We start from the raw sequence: 12,074 nt of genomic DNA, 5'->3' as shown, positions 1-12,074 counted from the left end.
CACTTTGGCAACTAAAGTGTTGAGAACTGAAAGCCGAGAACACTATGCCACGACTACTTCCGGTGGATATGACGTCACACCGTTCCCATGGTTATATCGATACCCAAATTGTACATCTTTCGGGGATCATAAGTGTTCATTACGCTTAATTACACATTTCTCCTTGCAATTTGACACAAATCCGACGTCTTTACAAACCACTCTGTGACAATTTTCACTATGTCGGGACGACTGCCGGTGGATTTGACGTCACACCTTTCCCGTTGCTATATCGACGACCGCGCTATTTCGACTTAATTCGAACATTTTTGCCAATAAAAAAAAAATGATATACCTACATCATCAAACTTGGCTTCTAGGTTCATTTTTTTCTTCTTCTATCGGAAGCAACCATTGAATTTCTTCTACCTTTTTTGGTTCCCGAGTTAAACGCGTGTGACACGCTTTCTTAACGCACGACACAGCATGAGCCATTACAGGCTTTCGCCTTGATATCTCTCCAATTAACCCTATCCTGTGCCAGCCAGAGCCACCCTATACACGCAAACTTGATTTCTAATCCGCCCTCCTAACTCTCTGCAGCCCCTTGCTACTGTCGCTTCCCTTCCCTTGGAGTCCAGTCTGCTGCACTTACGCACCATCGATTATATCGCCTTTGCATTACACGCACTGCCCAAGCGCTTTTCTGCCTCTTCATTTAGACTTTAGTGGCAATATGCCGTACTTAATCCCTCACCCACTCTGCCCTCTCTGTCTCTTAACGTTGCAGCTACCGTTTCCCTTTTGAAGTTGAACCCTTTTCGTACTGAAATTCACTACGAATACATGCAAATAGAAGAGTCTTAATGAATATGCAGCTTTTCTCGGCCAATAAAGATTCAAGTGTTCGAAATCTGAACATGATTTAATCAGAAAAGGGAAGGCAAAGGAGACAAATGGGAAGAAATTTCTAGTTTGCACTCGTCAACCTCCTCCTGGTGAGTGTGTCTGTGAGCTCGTTGCAGCATCCTTCTTTTTCTGGTGTGAAATGTGCGAAAAGAAACGCGCGTGTGATTGTTCTACGTCCGCCTCGGACAGAGTGAGGCAAAACACATCAGTGTTGTGTGCCTGCCTGGCTTCCCCGCCTCTTGACAAAATGGTCTATAGAAAGTCTATAGACTTCTTAGAGACTGTATTGCCTCCCTAGAGGTATTTATTTTTGTCTATCCATAGACTTTAGAGAGTCTATGCGCAAAAGCCTACTAAAAGTGTATGGCCATAAATTTATAGATTGTCTAAAGTCTCCCGATAGCATTTGTATTGCCTATAAACTGTGCTCTAGGATTTGTCTTTAGAGAGTCTATAGACATTATAGAGAGAACTCTCTAGACCGCCTAAAAATTTTTTGTAAGGGTGAGTCAAAAAACTCCATGTGGTAACTGAGCGAGATACGTCCCTTACGACGTTAGTACCAGTGTGCCGAACTGGATTTTCGGATTGGGTTCGCGTCCGCGTTCACAATTTTCGGGTTTGCGCGCTTAGGGTCCCCTTTCAGGTTTGGCTCCGCAGCGACATTCCGCTTTCCGGTTCGAACAGGTTCGAACGTGTTAAAACTTGTACGGAACCGAAAAATGTTTGAGTGAGGTTAAATTTTTTTAGTCAATTTTGTTTATGCTTCTTACGCTTGCGAATAAAATTTATGTGAAAACTAATCGCCTATTATTATTATTATTATTATTATTATTATTATTATTATTATTATTATTATTATTATTATTATTATTAGCAGTAGTAGTAGTAGTAGTAGTAGTAGTAGTAGTAGTAGTAGTAGTAGTAGTAGTATTAGCCGATGCTTGTTAATAGAATAACAAAGCAAGAAAAAGATGTTGCTAGACGCGGCATCTGCCACCGAAACCTGAAGCACCTGAGCTACGGCTAGAGTGAGAAAAAGTTTAGGAAGAGGACAGGGCGAGGGAAAGAAAAGGGGGAGCGATAGAAAGAAAGGATAGGGGTAGGGCGGCAACGTACACTATGTACAAACAAAAATATACAAAATAAATTATTGAAGACTCAGTATGTTTTATGAGGGAGGTTACCACTTGACCCACTTGAACATACCCTCAGTGGGAAAAGTGTAAGGATCTACGACTAGAGCCCCACAAAGAAATATACTAATACTTTCTGGTAAGATTAATGTGCTACTCCCTATTTGAAGCTAAGCCTTTTCTTATTTATTTTTTAGTTTGTTGGCCTCGAACGTTGTACCTTCATGTAAAGCCAGCTTTCGGAAACAGCAGGCTAGGATAAGACATGTATCAGACAAATAATGTGCATAAAAGACGGTAATTACAGGTTGCAACAAGAAAACACCGTGATCCATGTCACAAAGATATTTTTTGTGCAAGCAGCCAAAAATTACGGGGGCACTTTTTCTCAGCGCATGGCTGAGAATTTGTAAAGTGGCGAATTTCTAGCAACTTTTGCTTTACTTCAGTTTGTGTGCTGGTCAGAATAAATATGCTTATAAGCTGAAAGAAGCATCCGCAGAGAGACACGGAGAACTGAACATGCAAATGACAAGACCACTGTATTTCGGAGCCAGATCAAGGATACTTGACGTCGTCCACCTTCAGGTATTGCCTGACATGCAGCCAACAGTCCGTATTCAGGTCATCCAGCTGCGTCCCCCCGTCCTCACGAGGATGACAGACGACTCTCTCCCGGACGACGCCAGCAGCTCGCATGAAGTCGTCCATCTCTTGGATGGACCGCAGTGCCGATGTGATCATCCCCGCTGCGTCGGCTTCGCTAACGGCTGCGAGCTCGGCGAACTCTTGCACGAGGGCTGCATGCTGGGAAACTGTCTCCAGAGCAGTGGCACAGTACCTGCGAAGCAGAACGACCAGTTATAAAGGCAGTAGGCAGCCCAAATGGGCAGTACCTATTAGGGAGTTTAAGCCGGAGATTTCCAGACCTTTTTATCAAGGGTTATGGGTTCTTATATATAACTTGTCCTGGATAAGGCAGTAGGAAGACCAAGTGTGTAGAACCTATTAGGGAGTTTAATGCAAAGATTTCCAGTCCTCTTTATTCAAGATTAAGGGTTTTTAAGTAGAAATTGTCCGGGATAAGGCAGTAGGCGGATAAAGTGTGTAGAACCTTTTAGAGAGTTTAAGCTCGAGATTTCCATACCTTTTTATCGACGATTAAGTTCTCTGAAATAAAATTCTCCGGGGCGTAAGTAAAATAAGAGGACCTGGGTAGAAAGAAAACTGTCTATTTTTGTGCGACAATATTTCGCGGTAGGACAGGGCAAATTGGAAAGATATGGAAAGGCCTTGCTCCTTGAGTGCATGGGCGCAGTCAGGCTTATGATTATCATTTTACTGAAGTCAGGAGAGTATCTCCTAGAAATGAGCTCTCACAGGCTGCAGGAACAGCTACCAGTATTCAGTGAACAAACGAAGAATTGTCACAAATTAGTATCAACAGCTCAGAACATCGTTATATATGCAGTAGGAACCATGGATGCAGCAACTTGAGGGGTTATACGCTCACTACCTATATAGTGTCTTAACTTGCTACACTAAAGCATTTACTTTATTTGTTTTTTACAAGTACGGCTTCCACAGCGTGAGCGCATAAGGTGTGGTATTTTTTCAAGAACTTTGCAATAACACTTGCCACTAGGATAAATTTATACAATTTTGACTGCATGGAAAAGTTACTTATTTTGGAAGTCATGCAAAATATTTTAGTTAGCCTACAGATTCATCAACTAGAAGCAGGCGGGTCGTTCCACAGCGCGAAATTTTCTTACTTGTCAAACACAGAAGCCCTCGCAAACAGTAGAGCACGGTCGACGAGGGTCCTGTTCCTGCGAGCTGTGTCCATGATTGAGAACCAGTTTTCAGAGGGTTCTATCCCGGTCTGTAGAACAACTCGAGTTAGCGTGTAGTTGGCTGTAATGTCCGCCGACAAGCGACGCACAAAGGCGGTTGATTGTGCAGGTTCTTGCAACGATACGGTGAGTCGCCTGATGTTCATGCTTTCCTTCACGGCGTCAGCGGCTCTTTGAAGATTTTCCACCTCCATATTAAGGATGAAAATTTTCAGTTCAATGATGCTGGAATTTTGAGACAGTGATTGGAGAATGTTGGTCCACCAGATGCTGCGAAAGTTTTCGAATATCTCATAATACGGCACGAATATACTCAGTGCTCGTAGCGTCTGCGTTGCTGCAACATAGTTAGCAACAGCAAAAGCATGGTCTAGGTCATCTGGGAATATCATAAAGCTGATCTTTTTCACACGAGTGAACGTTGGTAAACGCTCTACAAGGGCGCGCTCAAACACTAAAGGCGTCCGGCTGGAGAAGCATATTGCTGTGAAAGCTTTGCATTCTTCAAGATTGGTGTTCTCATCGCAAATGCAGGTTCCCAGGAAAACCTTTTCTTCAGCGCCACTTCCCATGAGGAGTCTGCAGACATTTTTCAACAGCGGTGCGTTTCGCGGAGATGAGAGAATATTTATCTTTAACGCTCTCTGCGGTGGTAGTGCCTTAAAAAGATGTTTCCATAAGGCAGGTCCCCATATGTCAAGCGCTAGGCTGAGCTCTTCCAGAGATTTGTTCTGTGCGATTGCATCGACACACCTCTCGCTAACAATCCGGCGTTGACGGGATGAGTTTTCTGTTAACGGTCCTAAGTGCAGAATCCTTAACACAGCATTTTTTACGAAGACCTTTGTCAAGGCATCAACGCAAATGTAGTCAATTTTAAAATTCTTCAGTGTTACGAAAGTCAGGGATCTGTTGAAGGTTAATCCTTTCAGAATGCTGTTTAGCCACGCCTGTGACTCAGCTTCGGATGCAGCCACAATTTTTAGACTCGTTAGCGTTACGGTAGTTTTCAGGTAATCTTCGAAATAGTGTTTGTACTGGCCGTATCTAGCGTCGTGCCTAAGACTAAGAACCCGCAGGGTCGAGTTCGCAGTGAGGGCTTCGAAGAATGTCATTTCAGCGCGGTGGCCGTCTATGCGTTCAGCAGATGTGTTCAGGTCAGTCAGCGAAGTGGTGGTGCGGAGAAGTTTAGAGATGGCAGCAAGAAGCTTTGCAGGGCAAGATTCATTTGAGGTGCATTGCAGTTTTTCCATGTGATTCAGTTTGGGTATGGCCAGGCGAAAGTCTTCAAGGAAGCCTGTGCGTAGAACGTGAAGGCTCAGTGACTTCAGGGTTCTGTTTGAGTAGAGAATGCGGGCAAATATGTCCGGGTACGTCCTCAGAATATCAGGATGTGCTTCGAACGAAACGACGCAGTGATGACGGTGGAGAAGCCAATAAACCAGGGTGGTGCCTTGGTGTGCCCGAGTCTGGTTTAACTCGTAAAGACGGAAGCCGTCGACTTCAGTGGTGGATAAGCTCAGCTGCCCGTTTGATGTTGGCGAGACGCGCAGTTCAAGATGGACGTACAACAGGAATTCGTTCCACAGGGAAAGCTGCCGGGCAACGTGGCATGTGGTGATTTCCGAAGCCGAATAGGGCGCACGGTAGTCGATCATTCGTCCCGAGAAGGGACTCCTGGCTGCCTCTAGGTTGGCCAGTCGGACACAGCCCAGTCGCCTAAGTTCCATCTCACGATGTCCCATTCTTATGGTGCACTGCGTACGGGACTGTTTGAGCTGGACGAAAAAATGAGAGCGCTTTAGGAAAATTACTCCTGCATCGCTGCTTTGTTTCATTGTTTGTTTGTTTTTTATTGTGGTTTAATGTCGCAAAGCGACTCAGGCTATGAGTGACGCCGTAGTGAAGGGCTCCGGAAAGTTCGACCACCATCGCACAGCTTGCTTAAAGGTAGGGAAATGATCGCTGTAGGAGCTCCTTTCCATCACAACCAACAGTTCTGGACAAAAGCAATTTTGAACGGTTAAGATTTTATGATCGCAATTTTTAATATATTGTAACATTTCCTTATGTCCCGTCAGCACGCAGGCTTGAAATTTTTTGCTATTAAAGTTTTGCCGTCGGCAACGGCGTTCCCCATTGGCTTCCTAAGGCAATCTGAAACGTGGAGTGAAGAGGAATCTGAACTCGTCTTTCTGCCGGGGGAACTCAATCTATACATTCCGAGCATTCTTAGAAACTTCGACCTATTGCCCTGTGTGGGCGATTTCCCTAATTAAATCGGATTAACGTCCGGCTTCAGCTTTTTTTTTTTAATTCTCCCCGTACGTAGGACGGAGTCGGCCAACGCGTGCAGTGCTTTTCAGCCTGCTCCGTGGAGGCTTGCCGCTCTGCAATCGGCGAACTAATACGTAGTAATACGCGAAAGCAAATAGTCCGCGCGTATTTTTATTTATGCGGGCTTGTTTTGTAGCTATATTATGTGCGAATGAAACTATTTGTTCAAGGAAACCTAAAAAAACAAAATAAAGCGAAAGCAAAACCTCCTTGGAGCTGGCTGAAGGGCACTCCACGCGTTGCTCGACTCCGCCCACCGCACGGGGAAAATTCAAAAAAAAATAAAAGGCGGGAGCCGGACGTTAATCCGATTTAATTAGGGAAATCGGCCACACAGGGCAATAAGTCGAAGTTTCTAAGAGTGCTCAGAAAGTGTAGATAGAGTTCCCGCGGCAAAAAGACGAGTTCAGATTCCTCTTCACTGCACCTTTAACTGCTCGATGCGAACTGTGGAAAAACTTCTAAAGAAAGATTTTCTACACATGGGAAGAATGGAGCATTAGCTTTAATATTTCCTTAACAGCCCCTTGCAATTTTCCAATATTCACAACTTTTTGTAGAAGAATGTTGGACATGTGAGGATATACAATCTGTTGCGCCATGATTTGTTGTGAGCAAGCTTTATAAATTCCTCAGTACTGCAGACAAAAAAAAAACAACACCATTGCTCTTTATTAGAACGTCGAAAAATGATGTTTCTCTATTTTTCGTAATCGAACAAGAATTAGTGCCTCGAATTACTTGTATCCTTTATGTTTCCTCCCGAAATGTTCAAAAACTAAAGCTTCCACCACACTAGGGCAGCACAGCATTCTTTGAACAGTAATTTTTTACGCGTACCACAATACTGGAACGTATTACCACAATATCTGGCTTACCGCACAACAACGGGGTTGTTTTATGAAGTTTTATGCCGCCCTATGCAATGCCCTAATGTCCCTCTGAGTATTTTAATAAAAAATAACGAAAGTTTTGAAGCGTCGTGTGAGAGCCAGTACCAAGGCTGGCTTTCCTGGAAGCAACCTTTCAGTAAAGCTAAACGTCAGAAGCATATATACCCTCTAGTTCCTTGACAATGACAACGGTAGCGTCGCAGTGGGTAAGATCTTTCTCCTTTAATTATTACTTGATTAGAAAAAAAAACTGTGCGACCAGACGGCTTACTCTGTCGCGCGTTGCCTTCGACCTAGGGACGCTGGGGGACATTTTAAGGCGAACGCCTTTAATGCCTCGTGCTGTCGTTAGCAATCCGTGTCGGCAGCCGTGTCTGCGTCCGTGTCGACAGGTGTGTCCGCGTTTTACGGGTGTCCACCGAGATATGTGAGACAGTTCGTAATTTTCTTTCCTCAAATACAATTTTAGTTTTCTTCATTACGGGCCATCTTTGTCTTTCTTCTTTCACTCCCACTTCCTCCCTCCCTCTACGGTGCGGTTCAGGTGTCCACCGAGATGACAGAGAATTACTGCGCCGTTTCCTTTCCTCAAAAAGCGGTGCGTTCAAAGGGCAAGGCATCGCGCCGAACGGGTGGTGGCGTTCCGTGGACTCCCTGGCAGCGCTACAACACGCTGTCGCGTTCCACTCCTAAAGGCAAAGCTTAAGCGCCATTAATTAGCAGTCAGTCAGTACTGAGGGATTAATCAGTAATTAGTCATTAATTAGTAATTTGTCAGTACTTCGTCATCGGTTATGTGTGACGTCATCGAGTGGTGACGTCACCCGTGTCACATAGGCAAAGTAGTGCGGAAAACTGTTTCGCCTGTACGCACTTTAGACAGTCAAAGTGTACCCTGAATTTTTTTTTTCTGACCATTACTCTTCAAGCGCTAGCGCCACTGTTCCATTCGAACACTTGCATCAATTCGCCCACCCGTGTCCTCTACAGAGTGGTTTTGGCTCACAATTAGACCCCTAACATCAGGGAGAGAAATTTTCTTTTCTCAGCGAATAGCATCGTTCAGGATATCCGTCCCATCAGCCTTATTCTGAGAGATGCCTACGCCCGTTTGTTCTATCGAAATTTAATCTTTCAGCAATGATTTTCCGTAATATTAGACTGCAGCTACGACCGACGACAGGGATTGTAATACGACACCATTGCTGTGGCCTACCTTACAGTCCTTGACAAGACAATGATTCAGACACTGTCAAGGAACTAGAGGGTATCTATGCTTCTGACGTTTAGCTGGAGACCCATGAACCAGATAAGCCACCGCGGTGGCTCAGTGGTTATGGTGCTCGGCTGCTGACCCGAAATACGTAGGTTCGATCCCGGCCGCGGCGGTTTGAATTTCTTTGGAGGCGAAATTCTGGAGGCCCGTGTACTGTGCGACGTCAGTGCACGTTAAATAACCCCAGGTGGTCGAAACTTCCGGAGCGCTCCACTACGGCGTCTCTCATAGCCTGAGTCGCTTTGGGACGTTAAACCCCATAAACCAACCAACCAACCAACCATGAACCAGATAAAAAAAGGCTCAAGCCTAAAGAAAATACTAACTGAGGTGCTCCTTACAGGGAGTTAGGAATAAAAAAAAGAGAATCCAGTTGTCACTCACCTACGTAAACCGAGAAGAGTGGTTTTCCTGCTGTCCGGCAGCGGCAACGTTGTTGTTGTTGTTGTTGTCCTCTAGAAAATGGCGCATACCCACTGCGGGGGATTGGCCAAGACACAGGCGGCAACTGATAGGTGTACAAAAAGTTAAACAAGAAAATAATTGTGGGGAAAAATAAAATAATCATGATAATAATAGCAATTAGGAAATAAATGAAAGGATCTCAAATGTGTAATTGAAATAGGTTAAACAAATGCTGTGAGATCGGTGACTGAAATAGAGAACGGGGCTAAATATTCCACGTTTCAGAAAGCTTTCATTCCAGAGAAATATTGATCATGAGAAACACCAGAGCTTAAGACGGCAGCCGTTTAGTGTCTGTAAGGAAGTTTTGCATGGCGGAGAGCACATTCCAGTTGCTGTGCCCAAGGGAGGAAGCCCCAAGAGACAGAGCAACCCCAGCTGACAGACTTAGACCAAGCTGTCGTAACGGAAGCTCCAGCAGGCGGCTCCGTAAAGAGGAGAAACGGCGGCAGGTCAACAAGAAATGATCTATCGTTTCCGGTTCTCCGCAGAACGGGCACAATGGGGAGACCGCCAGACCAGATCTATAAAGGTAGAAGTTTAAAAGAGGCACGCGACAACGTAGACGAGTGAAGGAAACCTCAAGCTTGCGTGATCACCATCCTTTACTGCACCACGGGTAAAGGAGATGCCGGAATTCGGGAGAGGAGGTCAGAGCTGATGCTGCGAATTCTTTCAAGAGCAGATACCTGCGAAACCTGGCCGCGGTAATATATGCGCTGGGTGGAAGCACAGATACGACTGGGCGTTCGTCCCTAAGCGGTCTCGCGGTAGCTGCCTCCTCGTCCTCTTTTCGCGCTTGCGAATATGCACCAGCGCCCTCATCCAGCTGCAATCTAAGCGTTTTGTCGGGTAAAAACTGCCTCTAATAATCCGATATAAGGTCCTTGATTCGATGATATTTTTGTAATTGTAATTACTTTACAGTACCGAGAGTGCTTCTCATGCTGTCAGGTTTTCAAACAAGCGAAAGATTTTGCCGGCTTGCCTTACAGAAAGAGTACAGAAAGCTGCAGGCGACTGCTAACTCTCCCATGTTCACATCGTGGACCTACCATCATCATCCTAACTACATCAAGAGCAGGACAAAAGCGTGCCCGACGCTCCCTACAAACTGCATCAAAGTGATGTGTTTACGATTCAAGTGAGCGCTTTAGACGTTCCTAGTGCGGCGTAGAGAGGCCAACCTAGGCCTCGCCGCTCATCAGGCATCCTTAAGGGCAGAGACAACGCTCAGATTTCGCAGGAGCTCCACCCCGCCCACCACTCTCTCCCGCGATACCCAGAAGACAAAAAAAAATCACGTGAGCCAAGGAGAACAGGTTGGTTGGTTGGTAACAACTTTATTCATAGTCCTGCAGAGCTTTCGCCGACGGGGCCTTAGGTCTCCCACGTGGGGACGTCGAGGCGCTGCCTCGCCGTCGCCTCGCGGGCCTGCTGGACGGCCCAGAGTTGGTCCCCGAGGCTGGGGCTGCGCAAGGCAGCGGCCAACCGCGGCGGGAGGGTTCCGGAATTAGCACCGTGAAGGTTTTTGTTGCAGTCCCAGAGCATGTGAGTTAAAGTGGCTACATTGGCATTGCAGACCTTGCATATATTTGTCGGGTATGTACCGGGGTAAAGCCTGTGGTATAGTTCCGGGTTGGGGTACGTGAGCGTCTGCAGTTGTCTGAGGGTCACCGCGTGCGCCCTGTCCAGCTTGTCGCTGGGCGGAGGGAAGGTTCGGCGGGCCAGGCAGAGGGCCTTGGTAATTTCGTTGTAGCTGATCAAGCAGTCTTTGGTGCTATTCCACGGACGACGGTCGCCGGCGCGGTTCGCGAGCTCGCGCGCCTTGGCGTGTGCCGTCTCGTTGCGGTTGCGATGCGTCCTCGATACTTCTCCCATGTGCGCCGGGAACCATTGAATTCTGGTTTGGAATTCTACCTCCTGCTGGACTTGCCGGTTCCTCAGGACTTGGGCCGCTCTCTGTGAGATCCATCCTTTGGCGAAGTTTCTAACCGTCTGACGCGAGTCGCAGAGAACCACGGTGCACGTCGGATCCGTGAGGGCGAGTGCCACCGCCGCTTCCTCTGCCTCTTCTGCGCGTTCGCACGCTACACTTGACGTTATGCGCGTTTTGCCGCACGAATCGACGACCGCAACCGCGAATCGCGAGCGTTCTGCGTATTCCGCGGCGTCAACAAACCTTGTCCCCGTATCGTCTCCATGGCTGTGCAGGAGAGCTCTGGCCCTGGCCACTCTTCTTCCCCGGTTGTGTTCCGGGTGGACGTTTCGTGGAATCGGGTCGACTCTTAGCGTTTGTCTGATCGCGTTTGGAATGGCGACTTTCTGGCCTTGTTGTACGTGGTAACGGATGCCGAGACTTTCCATGATCTGGCGGCCTGCTGTCGTTCCCGTTAATCTTTCCAGTTGTGAAGTGCGCTGCGCCTCGGCGATTTCGCTAAGCGTGTTGTGAAGTCCGAGCTGGAGCAAGCGATGCGTGCTGGTGGACTCGGGTAGACCCAGTGCTATCTTGTACACCCTGCGAATGAGGACATTGATCTTGGCTTCTTCTCCCTTGTACCAGTTGTGGAATGCCGCAACGTACGCAATATGGCTAATGACGAAAGAGTGTATGAGTCGTGTGAGACTCTCCTCCCTCATTCCGTTTCTTCTGCTAGTGATCCTCTTGAGGATTCGCATGGCGTTAGCTGTCTTGTGCTTTAATTTAGTGATCGTTTCGCCGTTGACGCCGTTGGCCTCGATTATCATGCCGAGGACCCTAATTGTGTGTACTATCGGGATGGTTGCTCCGTTTCTCGTACATAGTCTGATCTCTTCGTACTCGCGCTTTGTCGTTGCCGCATTCCGACCACTCCCGGGTGGTCTGCCCCTCTGCGTGGGGCGGTAGAGTAGGAGTTCTGACTTTTTCGGCGAACATCGTAAACCCGTACCCTCTAGGTATTCCTCTATTGTCTCGATTGCTAGTTGCAGTGCCGTTTCGATGTGACCGTCGCTGCCTTTGTGCACCCAAAGGGTTATATCGTCGGCGTATATTGTGTGCCGGACGTCTTTCAGTTCTTGTAGCTTTTCTGCGAGGCCGATCATGACCAGGTTGAAGAGCGTGGGCGAGATGACGGAGCCCTGCGGGGTGCCGGTGCTCCCCAGCGTTTGCTCTTCTAGCTGGAGGTCCCCTGCCACTAAAACAGCTCGCCTGTCTGTCAAGAAATCTTTAACGTAGTTGTAG

General features: G+C 47.0%; 1 protein-coding gene across 1 annotated transcript; it reads right to left on the bottom strand.

The window, feature by feature from the left end:
* Nucleotides 1-2,582: 2,582 nt before the first annotated feature.
* Nucleotides 2,583-5,140, bottom strand: LOC149358147 (uncharacterized). Its single transcript, XM_089578032.1, has 2 exons — nucleotides 3,800-5,140; nucleotides 2,583-2,865 (listed from the first exon to the last, which is right to left on the bottom strand). Exons 1-2 carry the CDS (start codon nucleotides 5,131-5,133, stop codon nucleotides 2,583-2,585), a joined length of 1,617 nt encoding a protein of 538 aa, XP_089434158.1. The 5' UTR covers nucleotides 5,134-5,140.
* Nucleotides 5,141-12,074: the final 6,934 nt, after the last annotated feature.

This window comes from Amblyomma mixtum, chromosome 3 (genome assembly GCF_055824585.1).
Source record: "Amblyomma mixtum isolate Tamu chromosome 3, ASM5582458v1, whole genome shotgun sequence".
NCBI lineage: Eukaryota > Metazoa > Arthropoda > Arachnida > Ixodida > Ixodidae > Amblyomma > Amblyomma mixtum.
This window is presented reverse-complemented; position numbering and strand designations above follow the sequence as displayed.

Bases quoted from the DNA above. Each gene is read 5' to 3' on its own strand.
- LOC149358147 (XM_089578032.1), bottom strand. From the start codon at position 5,133: ATGGAAAAACTGCAATGCACCTCAAATGAATCTTGCCCTGCAAAGCTT. The intron at 2,866-3,799 runs GTAAGAAAATTT...TCTGCTTCGCAG, and splicing joins AGGGCTTCTGTGTTTGACAA to GTACTGTGCCACTGCTCTGG.